At 56.8% G+C, this 25120-nt stretch overlaps 1 protein-coding gene across 1 annotated transcript in view; it reads right to left on the bottom strand.

Annotated features, from left to right (window-relative positions):
* Window positions 1-4189: 4189 nt before the first annotated feature.
* plxnd1 (plexin D1) overlaps window positions 4190-25120 on the bottom strand; it is a 357498-nt gene continuing 336567 nt past the window's right edge. The window contains exons 28-29 of the mRNA XM_041191644.1: window positions 5809-5912; window positions 4190-4267 (exon numbers count right to left, since the gene is read on the bottom strand). Coding sequence (XP_041047578.1) covers window positions 4190-4267; window positions 5809-5912 — 182 coding nt within the window. The remainder of the gene's footprint in view (window positions 4268-5808; window positions 5913-25120) is intronic.

Raw genomic sequence — 25120 nt, 5'->3', positions numbered from 1 at the left:
GCTAGGATATGACTGGAGTAGCGGGTTGCTAGGACACGGGCTGGGCTAGTGGGTTGCTAGGACATGAGCTGGAGTAGTGGTTTGCTAGGATACGGTAGGAGTAGTGGGTTGCTAGGACATGACTGGTGTAGTGCGTTGCTAGGACACGGGCTGGAGTAGTGGTTTGCTAGGACACAGGCTAGAGTAGTGGGTTGCTAGGAGACGGGTTGGAGTAGTGGGTTGCTAGGACATGGGCTGGAGTAGTGGGTTGATAGGACATGGGCTGGAGTAGTCGGTTGCTAGGACACGGGCTGCAGTAGTGGATTGCTTGGACACCACTGGAGTAGCAGATTGCTAGGACCCGGCTGGTTTAGTGTGTTGGTAGGACACACGGTGAAGTAGTGGGTTGCTGGGACACGGCTGGAATAGTGGGTTGTTAAAAACCAGCTGGAATAGTGGGTTGCTAGGACACCAGCTGCAGTAATGGGTTGCTAGGACACGGCGGGAATATTGGGTTGCTAGGACCTGGCTGGCGTAGTGGGTTGCTAGGATATGGATGGAGTAGTGGGTTGCTAGGATATGGCTGGAGTAGTGGGTTGCTAGGATATTGCTGGAATAGTGGGTTGCTAGGATATGGCTGGAGTAGTGGGTTGCTAGGATATGGCTGGTTATTGGGTTGCTAGGACACGGACTGCAGTAGTGGGTTGCTAGGACACGGCTGGAATATTGGGTTTCTAGGACATGGCTGGAGTAGTCGGTTGCTTGGACACAATTATATCTCTCAATCCTCTGCTTTCTAAGTTTCTTAACTTAGGTCAACATCTCGAACTTCATTGGAAGGATCGGATTTGATTCTTAGGGCTGACCACCTGCTTCTCCTCACAATAGAAGGCCTCACTTTTTCTTCACAGTTGTATTTATATTCTTGTCTTTATTCCTTCGTACTCAGAACATAACTGGAGTCCATTCAGCCCCTCAAGCACAGGAGGATAAAATGTGTTTAAGGTATAGATCAGCAATGATCTCATTAATGGTGGAACAGGCTTCAGGGGCTGAATGGCCCACTCCTGCTAAAATGCTGCTAACGATCTTACCTTATAAAAATCTCCCAATCCCAGCTGTGAAATTTTAATTGACTCCAGATTCCCAAGGAGAGGACTGCAGCTTTCCACTACCCTCCACACAGACATGGCCCAGCTCTGTTATCAGCCACGTATTTACCCCCCAGACCATTCACAGTCCCTGTATTTAACCCCAGGACCATTCACAGCCCCTTTATTTAGCCCCCCAGATACATTCACAGTCCCTACATTTAACCCCTGGACCATTCACAGCCCCTTTATTTAGCCCCCCAGATACATTCACAGTCCCTACATTTAACCCCCGGACCATTCACAGCCCCTTTATTTAGCCCCCCAGATACATTCACAGTCCCTACATTTAACCCCCGGACCATTCACAGCCCCTTTATTTAGCCCACCCAGCACGAACTATTCACTGTCCCGGTATTTATCCCACCACTCCCAGAACATTTATAGACTCTATATTTACCCCCGAGACCAATCCCAACCTCTGTATTTACCCCCCGGACTATTCACAGTTCCAGTATTTACCCCTATCCGGACCATTCCAAGCCCCTGTATTAACCCCCTGAATTATTTACAGCCTCTGTATTTAACCCCTGGAACATTTGCAATCCCTTTATTTATCCCCCGGATGATTCGTAGCCTGTATTTAGCCCCAGAATGTTCACAACCCCTATATTTACCCCCTGGAATGTTCACAGCCCCTATATTTACACCCTGGAATGTTCACAGTCCCTATATTTACCCCCTGGAATGTTCACATCACCTATATTTACCCCCTGAAACATTCACAGCCCCTATATTTACCCCCTAGAATGTTCACAGCTTCTATATTTACCCCCTGGAATGTTCACAGCCCCTATATTTACCCGCGGAATGTTCACAGCCCCTATATTTACCTCCTGAAACATTCACAGCTCCTATATTTACCTCCTGGAATGTTCACAGCTCCTATATTTACCCCCTGGAATGTTCACAGCCCCTATATTTACCCCCTGGAATGTTCACAGCTCCTATATTTACCCCCTGGAATGTTCATAGCCCCTATATTTACCCCCTGGAATGTAAACAGACACTATATTTACCCCCTGGAATGTTCACAACCACTATATTTACCCCCTGGAGTGTTCACAGCCCCATATTTACCCCCTGGAATGTTCACAGCCCCTATATTTACCCCCTGGAATGTTCACAGCTTCTATATTTACCCCCTGGAATGTTCACAGTTCCTATATTTACCTCCTGGAATGTTCACAGCCCCTATATTTACCCCCTGGAATGTTCACAGCTCCTATATTTACCTCCTGGAATGTTCACAGCCCCTATATTTACCCACAGAATGTTCACAGCCCCATATGTACCCCCTGGAATGTTCACAGCCCCTATATTTACCACCTGGAATGTTCACAACCGCTATATTTACCCCCTTGAATGTTCACAACCCCATATTTACACCCTGGAATGTTCACAACCCCACATTTACCCCCTGGAATGTTCACAGCCCCCATATTTACCCCCTGGAAAGTTCAAAGCCCCTATATTTACCCCTGGAATGTTCACGGCCCCTATATTTACCCCCTAAAATGTTCACCGCTCCATTTTTACCCCCTGGAATGTTCACAGCACCTATATTTACCCCCTGGAATGTTCACAGCCCCATATTTACCCCCTGAAATGTTCACAGCTCCATATTTACCCCCTGGAATGTTCACAGCCCCTATATTTACCCCTTGGAATGTTCACAGCGCCTTTATTTACCCCCTGGAATGTTCACAGCCCCTATATTTACCCCCTGGAATGTTCACTGTCCCATATTTACCCCCTGAAATGTTCACTGCCCCTATATTTACCCCCTGGAATGTTCACTGCCCCTATATTTACCCCCTGGAATGTTCACTGCCCCTATATTTACCCCCTGGAATGTTCATTGCCCATATTTACCCCCTGGAATGTTTTCAGCCCCTATATTTACCCCCTGGAATGTTCACCGCCCCATATTTACCCCCTGGAATGTTCACTGCCCCTACATTTACCCCCTGGAATGTTCACTGCCCCTATATTTACCCCCTGGAATGTTCATTGCCCATATTTACCCCCTGGAATGTTTTCAGCCCCTATATTTACCCCCTGGAATGTTCACTGCCCCTATATTTACCCCCTGGAATGTTCACCGCCCCATATTTACCCCCTGGAATGTTCACAGCCCCTATATTTACCCCCTGGAATGTTCACCGCCCCATATTTACCCCCTGGAATGTTCACTGCCCCTATATTTACCCCCTGGAATGTTCACCGCCCCATATTTACCCCCTGGAATGTTCACTGCCCCTGTATTTACCCCCGGGAATGTTCACCGCCCCATATTTACCCCCTGGAATGTTCACTGCCCCTGTATTTACCCCCTGGAATATTCACAGCCCCTATATTTACCCCCTGGAATGTTCACCGCCCCATATTTACCCCCTGGAATGTTCACTGCCCCTGTATTTACCCCCTGGAATGTTCACTGCCCCTGTATTTACCCCCTGGAATGTTCACCGCCCCATATTTACCCCCTGGAATGTTCACTGCCCCTGTATTTACCCCCTGGAATGTTCACTGCCCCTGTATTTACCCCCTGGAATGTTCACCGCCCCATATTTACCCCCTGGAATGTTCACTGCCCCTGTATTTACCCCCTGGAATGTTCACTGCCCCTGTATTTACCCCCTGGAATGTTCACCGCCCCATATTTACCCCCTGGAATGTTCACTGCCCCTGTATTTACCCCCTGGAATGTTCACAGCCCCTATATTTACCCCCTGGAATGTTCACCGCCCCATATTTACCCCCTGGAATGTTCACTGCCCCTATATTTACCCCCTGGAATGTTCACCGCCCCATATTTACCCCCTGGAATGTTCACTGCCCCTGTATTTACCCCCTGGAATGTTCACCGCCCCATATTTACCCCCTGGAATGTTCACTGCCCCTGTATTTACCCCCTGGAATGTTCACCGCCCCATATTTACCCCCTGGAATGTTCACTGCCCCTGTCTTTACCTCTGGAATATTCCTTGTATCAACCCCTCTCTCTGATTCTGGAACATTCCATATAACTGAAGTCCCAGCTTAGAGTTCCAGCTTCACCCGGACATACCTCGCCCTAATGTGCCGTCCCACTTGTCTTTCAAGCTCATGGCCAACGAGGCTCCATCAGGGACCTAGAGACAGTTGAAAGGTCAGAAGGCATTATTACCATGGCTGTGACAGCCCACATTCAACAATCACAGGGCTGACAGGCACATAACAACAACTTTCACCCTGCAATGGAATAAAAAAGCCCAAAGTGCTTCACAGGAGCTTTCGAAATCAAAATGTCACCCAGAAAGGCATTAGGTCAGGTGACCAGAAGACCTCATTTTAAGGAGTGTCTTAAAGGAGGAAAGTGATGTGGGGAGGTTGAAAGGTGTAAGGAGAGAATTCCAGAGCCTAGGGCCTAGGCACCAATGGTGAGGGAACGTACTGAGGAACACCAATATCTTGGAGGGTTGTGAGACTGGATTAGGGAGTGGTGAGGTCAGAGACAGACTTAAACATGAGGATGACAATTCTGAAGTGGGGGCCTACATGGTGCAGGAGCCTAATGTAGGTCACTGAAGGAGAAGGAGGGAGAATGGGGTTGAGAAACTTATCAGCCATGATTGAATGGCAGAGCAGACTCGATGGGCTTAATGGCCTAATTTCTGCTCCTATGTCTTATGGTCTTGTGAACACGGGGATGATGGGTGAACGAGACTTGGCTCAAATTGAGATATGGGTAGTTGAGTTTTGGATGAGTGCAAATTTATAGAGTGGGGGGGCGGGTGCAGGGGGCCAGAAGAGTGTTGGAATAGACGTCCAGAGGAATGAAAGGGTTTCATCAGCAGCTGAGTTGAGACAACAGGCGGAGGCAGGTGAAGTTATCAAGGTAGAAGCAGCTGGTCTGGTGATGGTCAGTATTGGGATAGGAAGCTCAGTCAGAGTCAAACAGACATTACAAAAATCTGGTTCAGCCTGAATCAATCACTCAGAAGAAGAATGGTGATGGGATTTGAAGACAATGGCTTCAGTCTTCCCAATATTTAAGAATAAGTAATTATGGTTCATCCAGTACTGTGTGCCAGAGAGACGCAGTGATGCTTCCATCATATCTCTCATCATTTCACATATTTATTTCATATTTTAGTCACTTTCTGACACATGGAGGTATATTCAAGATACCTGTAAGCCTGCAAAAAATCAAAAAATAATGTTTTAAAGAAGTTTAATTTACTTAGCAATGCCTGAGAGAGACAGGCTCGAGGATTAGTCAGTATCTGAGAGACAGATTAGGGTATTGGGCTGTCCGAGGGAGACAGGTGGACTCGAAGGTCAGTCAGTGCTGAGGGAGACAGACGGAGTAAGGGGTCAGGCAGTGTCTGAGGGAGACAGACGAACTCGTGGGTCAATCAATGTCTGACGAGGGCAGATGGTGTAAGGGGTTAGTCAGTGTCCGAGGGAGGCAGACGGACTTGAAGGTCAGTGGGTGTCTCAGACAGATAGATGAGGCAGCAAGCTTGTTTGTAAGGAACTTCATGGAAAACAAGCTGACAACACTCACTCACACCTGGCAAATTGGTATTTGGATAAGGAAGTTAGCCCTCATTGGTCAGCACCCTAGAAAAGGTCAACGAAGTGAGGGGGGAAATGCAACTGTGGGAAGAACTCACTGGCTGCTCCTCACCTTACAATGGGCAACAGTGTTGAGTTTCTTTCGACCATCCTCGACCACAGACGTGTTGTCCAGGTCTCTCAGGATGCGACTGTCACTACTTGAAGCAAACCACTCTGCCAAGAAGAAAAGGAGATCTGTCAGAATGAACTTAACCTTATGTGTCACATACACCATTGATGGCTTTTCACAAAGTGTCTCCAGTCCTAAGGATAAACATAGTTTGCTGGACCCAGTGTCTAGGGATAAACATAGTGCACTGGGCCAACTGCCTGGGCTTCACACAATGTGCTGGGCCCAGTCCCAGGGGTTCACACAGTGCACAGGGCTCACTGCCTCGGGTTTACACAGTGCACAGGGCTCACTGCCTCGGGTTTACGCAGTGCACTGGGCTCACTGCCTCGGGTTCACACAGTGCACTGGGCTCACTGCCTCGGGTTTACGCAGTGCACTGGGCTCACTGCCTCGGGTTTACGCAGTGCACTGGGCTCACTGCCTCGGGTTTACGCAGTGCACTGGGCTCACTGCCTCGGGTTTACACAGTGCACAGGGCTCACTGCCTCGGGTTTACACAGTGCACAGGGCTCACTGCCTCGGGTTTACGCAGTGCACTGGGCTCACTGCCTTGGGTTCACACAGTGCACTGGGCTCACTGCCTCGGGTTTACGCAGTGCACTGGGCTCAGTGCCTCGGGTTTACGCAGTGCACTGGGCTCACTGCCTCGGGTTTACACAGTGCAAAGGGCTCACTGCCTCGGGTTTACACAGTGCACTGGGCTCACTGCCTCGGGTTTACACAGTGCACTGGGCTCATTGCCTCGGGTTTACACAGTGCACAGGGCTCACTGCCTTGGGTTTACGCAGTGCACTGGGCTCACTGCCTCGGGTTTACGCAGTGCACTGGGCTAACTGCCTCGGGTTTACACAGTGCACAGAGCTCACTACCTCGGGTTTACACAGTGCACTGGGCTCACTGCCTCGGGTTTACACAGTGCACAGGGCTCACTGCCTCGGGTTTACACAGTTGCACTGGGCTCACTGCCTCGGGTTTACACAGTGCACAGGGCTCACTGCCTCGGGTTTACACAGTGCAAAGGGCTCACTGCCTCGGGTTTACACAGTGCACTGGGCTCACTGCCTCGGGTTTACGCAGTGCACTGGGCTCACTGCCTCGGGTTTACGCAGTGCACTGGGCTCACTGCCTCGGGTTTACGCAGTGAACTGGGCTCACTGCCTCGGGTTTACGCAGTGCACAGGGCTCAATGCTTCGGGTTCACACAGTGCACTGGGCTCACTGCCTCGGGTTTACACAGTGCACTGGGCTCACTGCCTCGGGTTTACACAGTGCACAGGGCTCACTGCCTCGGGTTTACACAGTGCACTGGGCTCACTGCCTCGGGTTTACACAGTGCACTGGGCTCACTGCCTCGGGTTTACACAGTGCACTGGGCTCACTGCCTCGGTTTTACGCAGTGCACTGGGCTCACTGCCTCGGGTTTACGCAGTGCACTGGGCTCACTGCTTCGGGTTTACACAGTGCACTGGGCTCACTGCCTCGGGTTTACGCAGTGCACAGGGCTCACTGCCTCGGGTTTACACAGTGCACTGGGCTCACTGCCTCGGGTTTACACAGTGCACTGGGCTCACTGCTTCAGGTTTACACAGTGCACAGGGCTCACTGCCTCGGGTTTACACAGTGCACTGGGCTCACTGCCTCGGGTTTACACAGTGCACTGGGCTCACTGCCTCGGGTTTACACAGTGCACTGGGCTCACTGCCTCGGGTTTACACAGTGCACTGGGCTCACTGCCTCGGGTTTACACAGTGCACAGGGCTCACTGCCTTGGGTTTACACAGTGCACAGGGCTCACTGCCTCGGGTTTACAAGGTGCACTGGGCTCACTGCCTCGGGTTTACACAGTGCACTGGGCTCACTGCCTCGGGTTTACACAGTGCAATGGGCTCACTGCCTCGGGTTTACACAGTGCACAGGGCTCACTGCCTCGGGTTTATGCAGTGCACTGGGCTAACTGCCTCGGGTTTACACAGTGCACAGGGCTCACTGCCTCGGGTTTACGCAGTGCACTGGGCTCACTGCCTCGGGTTTACGCAGTGCACTGGGCTCACTGCCTCGGGTTTACAAAGTGCACAGGGCTCACTGCCTCGGGTTTACGCAGTGCACAGGGCTCACTGCCTCGGGTTTACGCAGTGCACTGGGCTCACTGCCTCGGGTTTACGCAGTGCACAGGGCTCACTGCCTCGGGTTTACGCGGTGCACTGGGCTCACTGCCTCGGGTTTACACAGTGCACTGGGCTCACTGCCTCGGGTTTACGCAGTGCACTGGGCTCACTGCCTCGGGTTTACACAGTGCACAGGGCTCACTGCCTCAGGTTTACACAGTGCACAGGGCTCACTGCCTCGGGTTTATACAGTGCACTGGGCTCACTGCCTCGGGTTTACACAGTGCACTGGGCTCACTGCCTCGGGTTTACACAGTGCACTGGGCTCACTGCCTCGGGTTTACACAGTGCACAGGGCTCACTGCCTCGGGTTTACACAGTGCACTGGGCTCACTGCCTCGGGTTTACACAGTTGCACTGGGCTCACTGCCTCGGGTTTACACAGTGCACAGGGCTCACTGCCTCGGGTTTACACAGTGCAAAGGGCTCACTGCCTCGGGTTTACACAGTGCACTGGGCTCACTGCCTCGGGTTTACGCAGTGCACTGGGCTCACTGCCTCGGGTTTACGCAGTGCACTGGGCTCACTGCCTCGGGTTTACGCAGTGCACTGGGCTCACTGCCTCGGGTTTACGCAGTGCACAGGGCTCAATGCTTCGGGTTCACACAGTGCACTGGGCTCACTGCCTCGGGTTTACACAGTGCACTGGGCTCACTGCCTCGGGTTTACACAGTGCACAGGGCTCACTGCCTCGGGTTTACACAGTGCACTGGGCTCACTGCCTTGGGTTTACGCGGTGCACTGGGCTCACTGCCTCGGGTTTACACAGTGCACTGGGCTCACTGCCTCGGGTTTACGCAGTGCACTGGGCTCACTGCCTCGGGTTTACACAGTGCACAGGGCTCACTGCCTCAGGTTTACACAGTGCACAGGGCTCACTGCCTCGGGTTTACACAGTGCACTGGGCTCACTGCCTCGGGTTTACACAGTGCACTGGGCTCACTGCCTCGGGTTTACACAGTGCACTGGGCTCACTGCCTCGGGTTTACACAGTGCACAGGGCTCACTGCCTCGGGTTTACACAGTGCACTGGGCTCACTGCCTCGGGTTTACACAGTTGCACTGGGCTCACTGCCTCAGGTTTACACAGTGCACAGGGCTCACTGCCTCGGGTTTACACAGTGCAAAGGGCTCACTGCCTCGGGTTTACACAGTGCACTGGGCTCACTGCCTCGGGTTTACGCAGTGCACTGGGCTCACTGCCTCGGGTTTACGCAGTGCACTGGGCTCACTGCCTCGGGTTTACGCAGTGCACTGGGCTCACTGCCTCGGGTTTACGCAGTGCACTGGGCTCACTGCCTCGGGTTTACACAGTGCACAGGGCTCACTGCCTCGGGTTTACACAGTGCACTGGGCTCACTGCCTCGGGTTTACACAGTGCACTGGGCTCACTGCCTCGGGTTTACACAGTGCACTGGGCTCACTGCCTCGGGTTTACACAGTGCACTGGGCTCACTGCCTCGGGTTTACACAGTGCACAGGGCTCACTGCCTCGGGTTTACACAGTGCACAGGGCTCACTGCCTCGGGTTTACACAGTGCACTGGGCTCACTGCCTCGGGTTTACGCAGTGCACTGGGCTCACTGCCTCGGGTTTACTCAGTGCACAGGGCTCACTGCCTCGGGTTTACACAGTGCACTGGGCTCACTGCCTCGGGTTTACGCAGTGCACTGGGCTCACTGCCTCGGGTTTACACAGTGCACTGGGCTCACTGCCTCGGGTTTACGCAGTGCACTGGGCTCACTGCCTCGGGTTTACGCAGTGCACTGGGCTCACTGCCTCGGGTTTACGCAGTGCACAGGGCTCACTGCTCGGGTTTACACAGTGCACTGGGCTCACTGCCTCGGGTTTACACAGTGCACTGGGCTCACTGCCTCGGGTTTACGCAGTGCACTGGGCTCACTGCCTCGGGTTTACACAGTGCACAGGGCTCACTGCCTCGGGTTTACACAGTGCACAGGGCTCACTGCCTCGGGTTTTACACAGTGCACTGGGCTCACTGCCTCGGGTTTACACAGTGCACTGGGCTCACTGCCTCGGGTTTACACAGTGCACTGGGCTCACTGCCTCGGGTTTACACAGTGCACAGGGCTCACTGCCTCGGGTTTACACAGTGCACTGGGCCTCACTGCCTCGGGTTTACGCAGTGCACTGGGCTCACTGCCTCGGGTTTACGCAGTGCACTGGGCTCACTGCCTCGGGTTTACGCAGTGCACTGGGCTCACTGCCTCGGGTTTACGCAGTGCACTGGGCTCACTGCCTCGGGTTTACACAGTGCACAGGGCTCACTGCCTCAGGTTTACACAGTGCACAGGGCTCACTGCCTCGGGTTTATACAGTGCACTGGGCTCACTGCCTCGGGTTTACACAGTGCACTGGGCTCACTGCCTCGGGTTTACACAGTGCACTGGGCTCACTGCCTCGGGTTTACACAGTGCACAGGGCTCACTGCCTCGGGTTTACACAGTGCACTGGGCTCACTGCCTCGGGTTTAAGCAGTGCACTGGGCTCACTGCCTCGGGTTTACACAGTGCACTGGGCTCACTGCCTCGGGTTTACACAGTGCACAGGGCTCACTGCCTTCGGGTTTACACAGTGCACAGGGCTCACTGCCTCGGGTTTACACAGTGCACAGGGCTCACTGCCTCGGGTTTACGCAGTGCACAGGGCTCACTGCCTCGGGTTTACGCAGTGCACTGGGCTCACTGCCTCGGGTTTACGCAGTGCACAGGGCTCACTGCCTCGGGTTTACGCGGTGCACTGGGCTCACTGCCTCGGGTTTACACAGTGCACTGGGCTCACTGCCTCGGGTTTACGCAGTGCACTGGGCTCACTGCCTCGGGTTTACACAGTGCACAGGGCTCACTGCCTCAGGTTTACACAGTGCACAGGGCTCACTGCCTCGGGTTTATACAGTGCACTGGGCTCACTGCCTCGGGTTTACACAGTGCACTGGGCTCACTGCCTCGGGTTTACACAGTGCACTGGGCTCACTGCCTCGGGTTTACACAGTGCACAGGGCTCACTGCCTCGGGTTTACACAGTGCACTGGGCTCACTGCCTCGGGTTTACACAGTTGCACTGGGCTCACTGCCTCGGGTTTACACAGTGCACTGGGCTCACTGCCTCGGGTTTACACAGTGCAAAGGGCTCACTGCCTCGGGTTTACACAGTGCACTGGGCTCACTGCCTCGGGTTTACGCAGTGCACTGGGCTCACTGCCTCGGGTTTACGCAGTGCACTGGGCTCACTGCCTCGGGTTTACGCAGTGCACTGGGCTCACTGCCTCGGGTTTACGCAGTGCACAGGGCTCAATGCTTCGGGTTCACACAGTGCACTGGGCTCACTGCCTCGGGTTTACACAGTGCACTGGGCTCACTGCCTCGGGTTTACACAGTGCACAGGGCTCACTGCCTCGGGTTTACACAGTGCACTGGGCTCACTGCCTTGGGTTTACGCGGTGCACTGGGCTCACTGCCTCGGGTTTACACAGTGCACTGGGCTCAATGCCTCGGGTTTACGCAGTGCACTGGGCTCACTGCCTCGGGTTTACACAGTGCACAGGGCTCACTGCCTCAGGTTTACACAGTGCACAGGGCTCACTGCCTCGGGTTTACACAGTGCACTGGGCTCACTGCCTCGGGTTTACACAGTGCACTGGGCTCACTGCCTCGGGTTTACACAGTGCACTGGGCTCACTGCCTCGGGTTTACACAGTGCACAGGGCTCACTGCCTCGGGTTTACACAGTGCACTGGGCTCACTGCCTCGGGTTTACACAGTTGCACTGGGCTCACTGCCTCAGGTTTACACAGTGCACAGGGCTCACTGCCTCGGGTTTACACAGTGCAAAGGGCTCACTGCCTCGGGTTTACACAGTGCACTGGGCTCACTGCCTCGGGTTTACGCAGTGCACTGGGCTCACTGCCTCGGGTTTACGCAGTGCACTGGGCTCACTGCCTCGGGTTTACGCAGTGCACTGGGCTCACTGCCTCGGGTTTACGCAGTGCACTGGGCTCACTGCCTCGGGTTTACGCAGTGCACAGGGCTCAATGCTTCGGGTTCACACAGTGCACTGGGCTCACTGCCTCGGGTTTACACAGTGCACTGGGCTCACTGCCTCGGGTTTACACAGTGCACAGGGCTCACTGCCTCGGGTTTACACAGTGCACTGGGCTCACTGCCTTGGGTTTACACAGTGCAGAGGGCTCACTGCCTCGGGTTTACACAGTGCACAGGGCTCACTGCCTCGGGTTTACGCAGTGCACTGGGCTCACTGCCTCGGGTTTACGCAGTGCACTGGGCTCACTGCCTCGGGTTTACTCAGTGCACAGGGCTCACTGCCTCGGGTTTACACAGTGCACTGGGCTCACTGCCTCGGGTTTACACAGTGCACTGGGCTCACTGCCTCGGGTTTACAAAGTGCACAGGGCTCACTGCCTCGGGTTTACGCAGTGCACAGGGCTCACTGCCTCGGGTTTACGCAGTGCACTGGGCTCACTGCCTCGGGTTTACGCAGTGCACAGGGCTCACTGCCTCGGGTTTACGCGGTGCACTGGGCTCACTGCCTCGGGTTTACGCAGTGCACTGGGCTCACTGCCTCGGGTTTACGCAGTGCACTGGGCTCACTGCCTCGGGTTTACACAGTGCACAGGGCTCACTGCCTCAGGTTTACACAGTGCACAGGGCTCACTGCCTCGGGTTTATACAGTGCACTGGGCTCACTGCCTCGGGTTTACACAGTGCACTGGGCTCACTGCCTCGGGTTTACACAGTGCACTGGGCTCACTGCCTCGGGTTTACACAGTGCACAGGGCTCACTGCCTCGGGTTTACACAGTGCACTGGGCTCACTGCCTCGGGTTTAAGCAGTGCACTGGGCTCACTGCCTCGGGTTTACACAGTGCACTGGGCTCACTGCCTCGGGTTTACACAGTGCACAGGGCTCACTGCTTCGGGTTTACACAGTGCACAGGGCTCACTGCCTCGGGTTTACACAGTGCACAGGGCTCACTGCCTCGGGTTTACACAGTGCACAGGGCTCACTGCCTCGGGTTTACGCAGTGCACTGGGCTCACTGCCTCGGGATTACACAGTGCACAGGGCTTACTGCCTCGGATTTACGCAGTGCACTGGGCTCACTGCCTCGGGTTTAAGCAGTGCACTGGGCTCACTGCCTCGGGTTTACGCAGTGCACTGGGCTCACTGCTTCGGGTTTACACAGTGCACTGGGGTCACTGCCTTGGGTTTACACAGTGCACTGGGCTCACTGCCTCGGGTTTACACAGTGCACTGGGCTCACTGCCTCAGGTTTACACAGTGCACAGGGCTCACTGCCTCGGGTTTACACAGTGCACTGGGCTCACTGCCTCGGGTTTACACAGTGCACTGGGCTCACTGCCTCGGGTTTACACAGTGCACAGGGCTCACTGCCTCGGGTTTACACAGTGCACTGGGCTCACTGCCTCGGGTTTACACAGTGCATTGTTCCTGGTCCCAGAGGTTTACATTGTGCGCTGGACCCAGTGTCTGGGGCTTATATAGTGCGCTGGGCACAGTTGCAGTGGTTTACACAGTGCACTGGGTCCAGTGCCTGGGGTTCACACAGTGTCCTGTACCCAGAGCCTGGGGTTTACACAGTGCGCTGTGCCCAGTGCCTAGGGCTCACACATTCCATTGGGTCCAGTGCCTGGGATTTACACAATGTACTGAGCCCAGTCCCTGGGATTCAGACAGCGTGCTGGGCTCGATCCCTGGGGTTCACACAGTGCACCAGGCCTAAGCCTGTGGTTCACACAGTGTACTGGGCCCAGTGCCTGGGGTTCACGCAGTGTGCTGGGCCCAGTGCCTGGGGTGCACGCAGTGTGCTGGGCCCAGTGCCTGGGGTTCACGCAGTGTGCTGGGCCTAGTGCCTGGGGTTCACGCAGTGTGCTGGGCCCAGTGCCTGGGGTTCACACAGCACGCTGGGCCTGATGACTAAGGTTCACAGTGCACTGGGCCCGGTGCCTGGGGTTCACACAGTGCACTGGGCCCAGTGCCTGGGGTTCACGCAGTGCACTGGGCCCGATGCCTGAAGTTCACACAGTGCGCTGGGCCTGATGCCTGGGGTTCACACAGTGCACTGGGCTCACTGCCTCGGGTTTACACAGTGCACAGGGCTCACTGCCTCGGGTTTACACAGTGCACTGGGCTCACTGCCTCGGGTTTACGCAGTGCACAGGGCTCACTGCCTCGGGTTTACGCAGTGCACTGGGCTCACTGCCTCGGGTTTACGCAGTGCACAGGGCTCACTGCCTCGGGTTTACGCAGTGCACTGGGCTCACTGCCTCGGGTTTACAGAGTGCACTGGGCTCACTGCCTCGGGTTTACGCAGTGCACTGGGCTCACTGCCTCGGGTTTACACAGTGCACTGGGCTCACGGCCTCAGGTTTACACAGTGCACAGGGCTCACTGCCTCGGGTTTACGCAGTGCACTGGGCTCACTGCCTCGGGTTTACACAGTGCACTGGGCTCACTGCCTCGGGTTTACACAGTGCACTGGGCTCACTGCCTCGGGTTTACACAGTGCACTGGGCTCACTGCCTCGGGTTTACACAGTGCACTGGGCTCACTGCCTCGGGTTTACACAGTGCACTGGGCTCACTGCCTCGGGTTTACGCAGTGCACTGGGCTCACTGCCTCGGGTTTACACAGTGCACTGGGCTCACTGCCTCGGGTTTACACAGTGCACAGGCCTCACTGCTTCGGGTTTACACAGTGCACAGGGCTCACTGCCTCGGGTTTACACAGTGCACAGGGCTCACTGCCTCGGGTTTACACAGTGCACTGGGCTCACTGCCTCGGGTTTACACAGTGCACTGGGCTCACTGCCTCGGTTTTACACAGTGCATTGGTCCTGGTCCCGGAGGTTTACATTGTGCACTGGACACAGTGTCTGGGGCTTATATAGTGCGCTGGGCACAGTTCTAGTGGTTTACACAGTGCACTGGGCTCACTGCCTCGGGTTTACACAGTGCACTGGGCTCACTGCCTCGGGTTTACACAATGCACAGGGCTCACTGCCTCGGGTTTACACAATGCACTGGGCTCACTGCCTCGGGTTTACACAGTGCACAGGGCTCAATGCCTCGGGTTTACACAGTGCACTGGGCTCACTGCCTCGGGTTTACACAGTGCACAGGGCTCACTGCCTCGGGTTTACGCAGTGCACTGGGCTCACTGCCTCGGGTTTACGCAGTGCACAGGGCTCACTGCCTCGGATTTACACAGTGCACAGGGCTCACTGCCTCGGGTTTACGCAGTGCACAGGGCTCACTGCCTCGGGTTTACGCAGTGCACAGGGCTCACTGCCTCGGGTTTACGCAGTGCACAGGGCTCACTGCCTCGGGTTTACGCAGTGCAGTGGGCTCACTGCCTCGGGTTTACGCAGTGCACTGGGCTCACTGCCTCGGGTTTACGCAGTGCACTGGGCTCACTGCCTCGGGTTTACGCAGTGCACTGGGCTCACTGCCTAGGGTTTACGCAGTGCACTGGGCTCACTGCTTCGGGTTTACACAGTGCACTGGGCACACTGCCTCGGGTTCACACAGTGCACAGGGCTCACTGCCTCGGGTTTACACAGTGCACAGGGCTCACTGCCTCGGGTTTACGCAGTGCACTGGGCTCACAGCCTCGGGTTTACACAGTGCACTGGCCTCACTGCCTCGGGTTTACACAGTGCACAGGGCTCACTGCCTCGGGTTTACGCAGTGCACTGGGCTCACTGCCTCGGGTTTACACAGTGCACAGGGCTCACTGCCTCGGGTTTACGCAGTGCACTGGGCTCACTGCCTCGGGTTTACACAGTGCACTGGGCTCACTGCCTCGGGTTTACTCAGTGCACTGGGCTCACTGCCTCGGGTTTACACAGTGCACAGGCCTCACTGCTTCGGGTTTACACAGTGCACAGGGCTCACTGCCTCGGGTTTACACAGTGCACAGGGCTCACTGCCTCGGGTTTACACAGTGCACAGGGCTCACTGCCTCGGGTTTACACAGTGCACTGGGCTCACTGCCTCGGGTTTACACAGTGCACTGGGCTCACTGCCTCGGGTTTACACAGTGCACTGCGCTCACTGCCTCGGGTTTACACAGTGCACAGGGCTCACTGCCTCGGTTTTACACAGTGCACTGGGCTCACTGCCTCGGTTTTACACAGTGCATTGGTCCTGGTCCCGGAGGTTTACATTGTGCGCTGGACAAAGTGTCTGGGGCTTATATAGTGCACTGGGCACAGTTCCAGTGGTTTACACAGGGCACTGGGCTCACTGCCTCGGGTTTACGCAGTGCACTGGGCTCACTGCCTCGGGTTTACACAATGCACAGGGCTCACTGCCTCGGGTTTACACAGTGCACTGGGCTCACTGCCTCGGGTTTACACAGTGCACAGGGCTCAATGCCTCGGGTTTACGCAGTGCACTGGGCTCACTGCCTCGGGTTTACACAGTGCACAGGGCTCACTGCCTCGGGTTTACACAGTGCACAGGGCTCAGTGCCTCGGGTTTACGCAGTGCACTGGGCTCACTGCCTCGGGTTTACGCAGTGCACAGGGCTCACTGCCTCGGGTTTACGCAGTGCACTGGGCTAACTGCCTCGGGTTTACACAGTGCACAGAGCTCACTGCCTCGGGTTTACACAGTGCACTGGGCTCACTGCCTCGGGTTTACACAGTGCACAGGGCTCACTGCCTCGGGTTTACGCAGTGCACTGGGCTCACTGCCTAGGGTTTACGCAGTGCACTGGGCTCACTGCTTCGGGTTTACACAGTGCACTGGGCACACTGCCTCGGGTTCACACAGTGCACAGGGCTCACTGCCTCGGGTTTACACAGTGCACAGGGCTCACTGCCTCGGGTTTACGCAGTGCACTGGGCTCACAGCCTCGGGTTTACACAGTGCACTGGCCTCACTGCCTCGGGTTTACACAGTGCACAGGGCTCACTGCCTCGGGTTTACGCAGTGCACTGGGCTCACTGCCTCGGGTTTACACAGTGCACAGGGCTCACTGCCTCGGGTTTACGCAGTGCACTGGGCTCACTGCCTCGGGTTTACACAGTGCACTGGGCTCACTGCCTCGGGTTTACTCAGTGCACTGGGCTCACTGCCTCGGGTTTACACAGTGCACAGGCCTCACTGCTTCGGGTTTACACAGTGCACAGGGCTCACTGCCTCGGGTTTACACAGTGCACAGGGCTCACTGCCTCGGGTTTACACAGTGCACAGGGCTTACTGCCTCGGGTTTACACAGTGCACTGGGCTCACTGCCTCGGGTTTACACAGTGCACTGGGCTCACTGCCTCGGGTTTACGCAGTGCACTGGGCTCACTGCCTCGGGTTTACACAGTGCACAGGGCTCACTGCCTCGGTTTTACACAGTGCACTGGGCTCACTGCCTCGGGTTTACACAGTGCATTGGTCCTGGTCCCGGAGGTTTACATTGTGCGCTGGACACAGTGTCTGGGGCTTATATAGTGCACTGGGCACAGTTCCAGTGGTTTACACAGTGCACTGGGCTCACTGCCTCGGGTTTACACAGTGCACTGGGCTCACTGCCTCGGGTTTGCACAATGCACAGGGCTCACTGCCTCGGGTTTACACAGTGCACTGGGCTCACTGCCTCGGGTTTACACAGTGCACAGGGCTCAATGCCTCGGGTTTACGCAGTGCACTGGGCTCACTGCCTCGGGTTTACACAGTGCACAGGGCTCAGTGCCTCGGGTTTACACAGTGCACAGGGCTCAGTGCCTCGGGTTTACGCAGTGCACTGGGCTCACTGCCTCGGGTTTACGCAGTGCACAGGGCTCACTGCCTCGGGTTTACGCAGTGCACTGGGCTAACTGCCTCGGGTTTACACAGTGCACAGAGCTCACTGCCTCGGGTTTACACAGTGCACTGGGCTCACTGCCTCGGGTTTACACAGTGCACAGGGCTCACTGCCTCGGGTTTACACAGTGCACAGGGCTCACTGCCTCGGGTTTACACAGTTGCACTGGGCTCACTGCCTCGGGTTTACACAGTGCACAGGGCTCACTGCCTCGGGTTTACACAGTGCAAAGGGCTCACTGCCTCGGGTTTACGCAGTGCACTGGGCTCACTGCCTCGGGTTTACGCAGTGCACTGGGCTCACTGCCTCGGGTTTACGCAGTGCACTGGGCTCACTGCCTCGGGTTTACGCAGTGCACTGGGCTCACTGCCTCGGGTTTACGCAGTGCACTGGGCTCACTGCCTCGGGTTTACGCAGTGCACTGGGCTCACTGCCTCGGGTTTACGCAGTGCACTGGGCTCACTGCCTCGGGTTTACGCAGTGCACAGGCCTCAATGCTTCGGGTTCACACAGTGCACTGGGCTCACTGCCTCGGGTTTACACAGTGCACAGGGCTCACTGCCTCGGGTTTACACAGTGCACTGGGCTCAGTGCCTCGGGTTTACACAGTGCACTGGGCTCACTGACTCGGGATTACACAGTGCACTGGGCTCACTGACTCGGGTTTACACAGTGCACAGGGCTCACTGCCTCGGGTTTACACAGTGCACTGGGCTCACTGCCTCGGGTTTACGCAGTGCACTGGGCTCACTGCCTCGGGTTTACGCAGTGCACTGGGCTCACTGCCTCGGGTTTACACAGTGCACAGGGCTCACTGCCTCAGGTTTACACAGTGCACAGGGCTCACTGCCTCGGGTTTATACAGTGCACTGGGCTCACTGCCTCGGGTTTACGCAGTGCACTGGGCTCACTGCCTCGGGTTTACACAGTGCACAGGGCTCACTGCCTCAGGTTTACACAGTGCACAGGGCTCACTGCCTCGGGTTTATACAGTGCACTGGGCTCACTGCCTCGGGTTTACACAGTGCACTGGGCTCACTGCCTCGGGTTTACACAGTGCACTGGGCTCACTGCCTCGGGTTTACACAGTGCACTGGGCTCACTGCCTCGGGTTTACACAGTGCATTGTTCCTGGTCCCGGAGGTTTACATTGTGTGCTGGACCCAGTGTCTGGGGCTTATATAGTGCGCTGGGCACAGTTGCAGTGGTTTACACAGTGCACTGGGTCCAGTGCCTGGGGTTCACACAGTGTCCTGTACCCAGAGCCTGGGGTTTACACAGTGCGCTGTGCCCAGTGCCTAGGGCTCACACATTCCATTGGGTCCAGTGCCTGGGATTTACACAATGTACTGAGCCCAGTCCCTGGGATTCAGACAGCGTGCTGGGCTCGATCCCTGGGGTTCACACAGTGCACCAGGCCTAAGCCTGTGGTTCACACAGTGTACTGGGCCCAGTGCCTGGGGTTCACGCAGTGTGCTGGGCCCAGTGCCTGGGGTTCACGCAGTGTGCTGGGCCCAGTGCCTGGGGTTCACGCAGTGTGCTGGGCCAAGTGCCTGGGGTTCACACAGTGTGCTGGGCCCAGTGCCTGGGGTTCACACAGCACGCTGGGCCTGATGACTAAGGTTCACAGTGCACTGGGCCCGGTGCCTGGGGTTCACACAGTGCACTGGGCCCAGTGCCTGGGGTTCACGCAGTGCACTGGGCCCGATGCCTGAAGTTCACACAGCGCGCTGGGCCTGATGCCTGGGGTTTACACAGTGCACTGGGCTCACTGCCTCGGGTTTACACAGTGCACTGGGCTCGCTGCCTCGGGTTTACACAGTGCACTGGGCTCACTGCCTCGGGTTTACACAGTGCACTGGGCTCACTGCCTCGGGTTTACACAGTGCACTGGGCTCACTGCCTCGGGTTTACACAGTGCACTGGGCTCACTGCCTCGGGTTTACACAGTGCACTGGGCTCACTGCCTCGGGTTTACACTTTGCACAGGGCTCACTGCCTCGGGTTTACACAGTGCACTGGGCTCACTGCCTCGGGTTTACGCAGTGCACTCGGCTCACTGCCTCGGGTTTACTCAGTGCACTGGGCTCACTGCCTCGGGTTTACACAGTGCACAGGGCTCACTGCCTCGGGTTTACACAGTGCACAGGGCTCACTGCCTCGGGTTTACACAGTGCACTGGGCTCACTGCATCGGGTTTACACAGTGCACTGGGCTCACTGCCTCGGGTTTACGCAGTGCACTGGGCTCACTGCCTCGGGTTTACACAGTGCACAGGGCTCACTGCCTCGGTTTTACACAGTGCACTGGGCTCACTGCCTCGGGTTTACACAGTGCATTGGTCCTGGTCCCGGAGGTTTACATTGTGCGCTGGACACAGTGTCTGGGGCTTATATAGTGCACTGGGCACAGTTCCAGTGGTTTACACAGTGCACTGGGCTCACTGCCTCGGGTTTACACAGTGCACTGGGCTCACTGCCTCGGGTTTGCACAATGCACAGGGCTCACTGCCTCGGGTTTACACAGTGCACTGGGCTCACTGCCTCGGGTTTACACAGTGCACTGGGCTCAATGCCTCGGGTTTACGCAGTGCACTGGGCTCACTGCCTCGGGTTTACACAGTGCACAGGGCTCAGTGCCTCGGGTTTACACAGTGCACAGGGCTCAGTGCCTCGGGTTTACGCAGTGCACTGGGCTCACTGCCTCGGGTTTACGCAGTGCACAGGGCTCACTGCCTCGGGTTTACGCAGTGCACTGGGCTAACTGCCTCGGGTTTACACAGTGCACAGAGCTCACTGCCTCGGGTTTACACAGTGCACTGGGCTCACTGCCTCGGGTTTACACAGTGCACAGGGCTCACTGCCTCGGGTTTACACAGTGCACAGGGCTCACTGCCTCGGGTTTACACAGTTGCACTGGGCTCACTGCCTCGGGTTTACACAGTGCACAGGGCTCACTGCCTCGGGTTTACACAGTGCAAAGGGCTCACTGCCTCGGGTTTACGCAGTGCACTGGGCTCACTGCCTCGGGTTTACGCAGTGCACTGGGCTCACTGCCTCGGGTTTACGCAGTGCACTGGGCTCACTGCCTCGGGTTTACGCAGTGCACTGGGCTCACTGCCTCGGGTTTACGCAGTGCACTGGGCTCACTGCCTCGGGTTTACGCAGTGCACTGGGCTCACTGCCTCGGGTTTACGCAGTGCACAGGCCTCAATGCTTCGGGTTCACACAGTGCACTGGGCTCACTGCCTCGGGTTTACACAGTGCACAGGGCTCACTGCCTCGGGTTTACACAGTGCACTGGGCTCAGTGCCTCGGGTTTACACAGTGCACTGGGCTCACTGACTCGGGATTACACAGTGCACTGGGCTCACTGACTCGGGTTTACACAGTGCACAGGGCTCACTGCCTCGGGTTTACACAGTGCACTGGGCTCACTGCCTCGGGTTTACGCAGTGCACTGGGCTCACTGCCTCGGGTTTACGCAGTGCACTGGGCTCACTGCCTCGGGTTTACACAGTGCACAGGGCTCACTGCCTCAGGTTTACACAGTGCACAGGGCTCACTGCCTCGGGTTTATACAGTGCACTGGGCTCACTGCCTCGGGTTTACGCAGTGCACTGGGCTCACTGCCTCGGGTTTACACAGTGCACAGGGCTCACTGCCTCAGGTTTACACAGTGCACAGGGCTCACTGCCTCGGGTTTATACAGTGCACTGGGCTCACTGCCTCGGGTTTACACAGTGCACTGGGCTCACTGCCTCGGGTTTACACAGTGCACTGGGCTCACTGCCTCGGGTTTACACAGTGCACTGGGCTCACTGCCTCGGGTTTACACAGTGCATTGTTCCTGGTCCCGGAGGTTTACATTGTGTGCTGGACCCAGTGTCTGGGGCTTATATAGTGCGCTGGGCACAGTTGCAGTGGTTTACACAGTGCACTGGGTCCAGTGCCTGGGGTTCACACAGTGTCCTGTACCCAGAGCCTGGGGTTTACACAGTGCGCTGTGCCCAGTGCCTAGGGCTCACACATTCCATTGGGTCCAGTGCCTGGGATTTACACAATGTACTGAGCCCAGTCCCTGGGATTCAGACAGCGTGCTGGGCTCGATCCCTGGGGTTCACACAGTGCACCAGGCCTAAGCCTGTGGTTCACACAGTGTACTGGGCCCAGTGCCTGGGGTTCACGCAGTGTGCTGGGCCCAGTGCCTGGGGTTCACGCAGTGTGCTGGGCCCAGTGCCTGGGGTTCACGCAGTGTGCTGGGCCTAGTGCCTGGGGTTCACACAGTGTGCTGGGCCCAGTGCCTGGGGTTCACACAGCACGCTGGGCCTGATGACTAAGGTTCACAGTGCACTGGGCCCGGTGCCTGGGGTTCACACAGTGCACTGGGCCCAGTGCCTGGGGTTCACGCAGTGCACTGGGCCCGATGCCTGAAGTTCACACAGCGCGCTGGGCCTGATGCCTGGGGTTTACACAGTGCACTGGGCTCACTGCCTCGGGTTTACACAGTGCACTGGGCTCGCTGCCTCGGGTTTACACAGTGCACTGGGCTCACTGCCTCGTGTTTACACAGTGCACTGGGCTCACTGCCTCGGGTTTACACAGTGCACTGGGCTCACTGCCTCGGGTTTACACTTTGCACAGGGCTCACTGCCTCGGGTTTACACAGTGCACTGGGCTCACTGCCTCGGGTTTACGCAGTGCACTCGGCTCACTGCCTCGGGTTTACTCAGTGCACTGGGCTCACTGCCTCGGGTTTACACAGTGCACAGGCCTCACTGCTTCGGGTTTACACAGTGCACAGGGCTCACTGCCTCGGGTTTACACAGTGCACAGGGCTCACTGCCTCGGGTTTACACAGTGCACAGGGCTCACTACCTCGGGTTTACACAGTGCACTGGGCTCACTGCCTCGGGTTTACACAGTGCACAGGGCTCACTGCCTCGGTTTTATACAGTGCACTGGGCTCAATGCCTCGGGTTTACACAGTGCATTGGTCCTGGTCCCGGAGGTTTACATTGTGCGCTGGACACAGTGTCTGGGGCTTATATAGTGCGCTGGGCACAGTTCCAGTGGTTTACACAGTGCACTGGGCTCACTGCCTCGGGTTCACACAGTGCACAGGGCTCACTGCCTCGGGTTTACACAGTGCACAGGGCTCACTGCCTCGGGTTTACACAGTGCACTGGGCTCACTGCCTCGGGTTTACACAGTGCACAGGGCTCACTGCCTCGGGTTTACACAGTGCACAGGGCTCACTGCCTCGGGTTTACACAGTGCACAGGGCTCACTGCCTCGGGTTTACACAGTGCACAGGGCTCACTGCCTCGGGTTTACACAGTGCACAGGGCTCACTGCCTCGGGTTTACACAGTGCACAGGGCTCACTGCCTCGGGTTTACACAGTGCACTGGGCTCACTGCCTCGGGTTTACGCAGTGCACAGGGCTCACTGCCTCGGGTTTACGCAGTGCACTGGGCTCACTGCCTCGGGTTTACACAGTGCACTGGGCTCACTGCCTCGGGTTTACGCAGTGCACAGGGCTCACTGCCTCGGGTTTACGCAGTGCACTGGGCTCACTGCCTCGGGTTTACGCAGTGCACAGGGCTCACTGCCTCGGGTTTACGCAGTGCACTGGGCTCACTGCCTCGGGTTTACACAGTGCACAGGGCTCACTGCCTCGGGTTTACACAGTGCACTGGGCTCACTGCCTCGGGTTTACACAGTGCACTGGGCTCACTGCCTCGGGTTTACACAGTGCACAGGGCTCACTGCCTCGGGTTTACGCAGTGCACTGGGCTCACTGCCTCGGGTTTACACAGTGCACAGGGCTCACTGCCTCGGGTTTACGCAGTGCACAGGGCTCACTGCCTCGGGTTTACACAGTGCACTGGGCTCACTGCCTCGGGTTTACACAGTGCACAGGGCTCACTGCCTCGGGTTTACGCAGTGCACTGGGCTCACTGCCTCGGGTTTACACAGTGCACTGGGCTCACTGCCTCGGTTTTACGCAGTGCACTGTGCTCACTGCCTCGGGTTTACGCTGTGCACTGGGCTCACTGCCTCGGGTTTACACAGTGCACTGGGCTCACTGCCTCGGGTTTACACAGTGCACAGGGCTCACTGCCTCGTGTTTACACAGTGCACAGGGCTCACTGCCTCGGGTTTACACAGTGCACAGGGCTCACTGCCTCGGGTTTACACAGTGCACTGGGCTCACTGCCTCGGGTTTACACAGTGCACAGGGCTCACTGCCTCGGGTTTACGCAGTGCACTGGGCTCACTGCCTCGGGTTTACACAGTGCACTGGGCTCACTGCCTCGGGTTTACACAGTGCACAGGGCTCACTGCCTCGGGTTTACGCAGTGCACTGTGCTCACTGCCTCGGGTTTACGCAGTGCACTGGGCTCACTGCCTCGGGTTTACACAGTGCACTGGGCTCACTGCCTCGGGTTTACGCATTGCACTGGGCTCACTGCCTCGGGTTTACACAGTGCACTGGGCTCACTGCCTCGGGTTTACACAGTGCACTGGGCTCACTGCCTCGGGTTTACACAGTGCACAGGGCTCACTGCCTCGGGTTTACACAGTGCACTGGGCTCACTGCCTCGGGTTTACACAGTGCACTGGGCTCACTGCCTCGGGTTTACGCAGTGCACAGGGCTCACTGCCTCGGGTTTAAGCAGTGCACTGGGCTCACTGCCTCGGGTTTACACAGTGCACTGGGCTCACTGCCTCGGGTTTACACAGTGCACTGGGCTCACTGCCTCGGGTTTACACAGTGCACTGGGCTCGCTGCCTCGGGTTTACACAGTGCACTGGGCTCACTGCCTCGGGTTTACACAGTGCACTGGGCTCACTGCCTCGGGTTTACACTTTGCACAGGGCTCACTGCCTCGGGTTTACACAGTGCACAGGGCTCACTGCCTCGGGTTTACGCAGTGCACTGGGCTCACTGCCTCGGGTTTACGCAGTGCACAGGGCTCACTGCCTCGGGTTTAAGCAGTGCACTGGGCTCACTGCCTCGGGTTTACACAGTGCACTGGGCTCACTGCCTCGGGTTTACACAGTGCACTGGGCTCGCTGCCTCGGGTTTACACAGTGCACTGGGCTCACTGCCTCGGGTTTACACTTTGCACAGGGCTCACTGCCTCGGGTTTACACAGTGCACTGGGCTCACTGCCTCGGGTTTACGCAGTGCACTGGGCTCACTGTCTCGGATTTACT

Source organism: Carcharodon carcharias, chromosome 7 (assembly GCF_017639515.1).
Source record: "Carcharodon carcharias isolate sCarCar2 chromosome 7, sCarCar2.pri, whole genome shotgun sequence".
Classification (NCBI taxonomy): domain Eukaryota; kingdom Metazoa; phylum Chordata; class Chondrichthyes; order Lamniformes; family Lamnidae; genus Carcharodon; species Carcharodon carcharias.
Note: the sequence above shows the minus strand (reverse complement) of the source record. Positions and strands in the feature narration are given on the sequence as shown.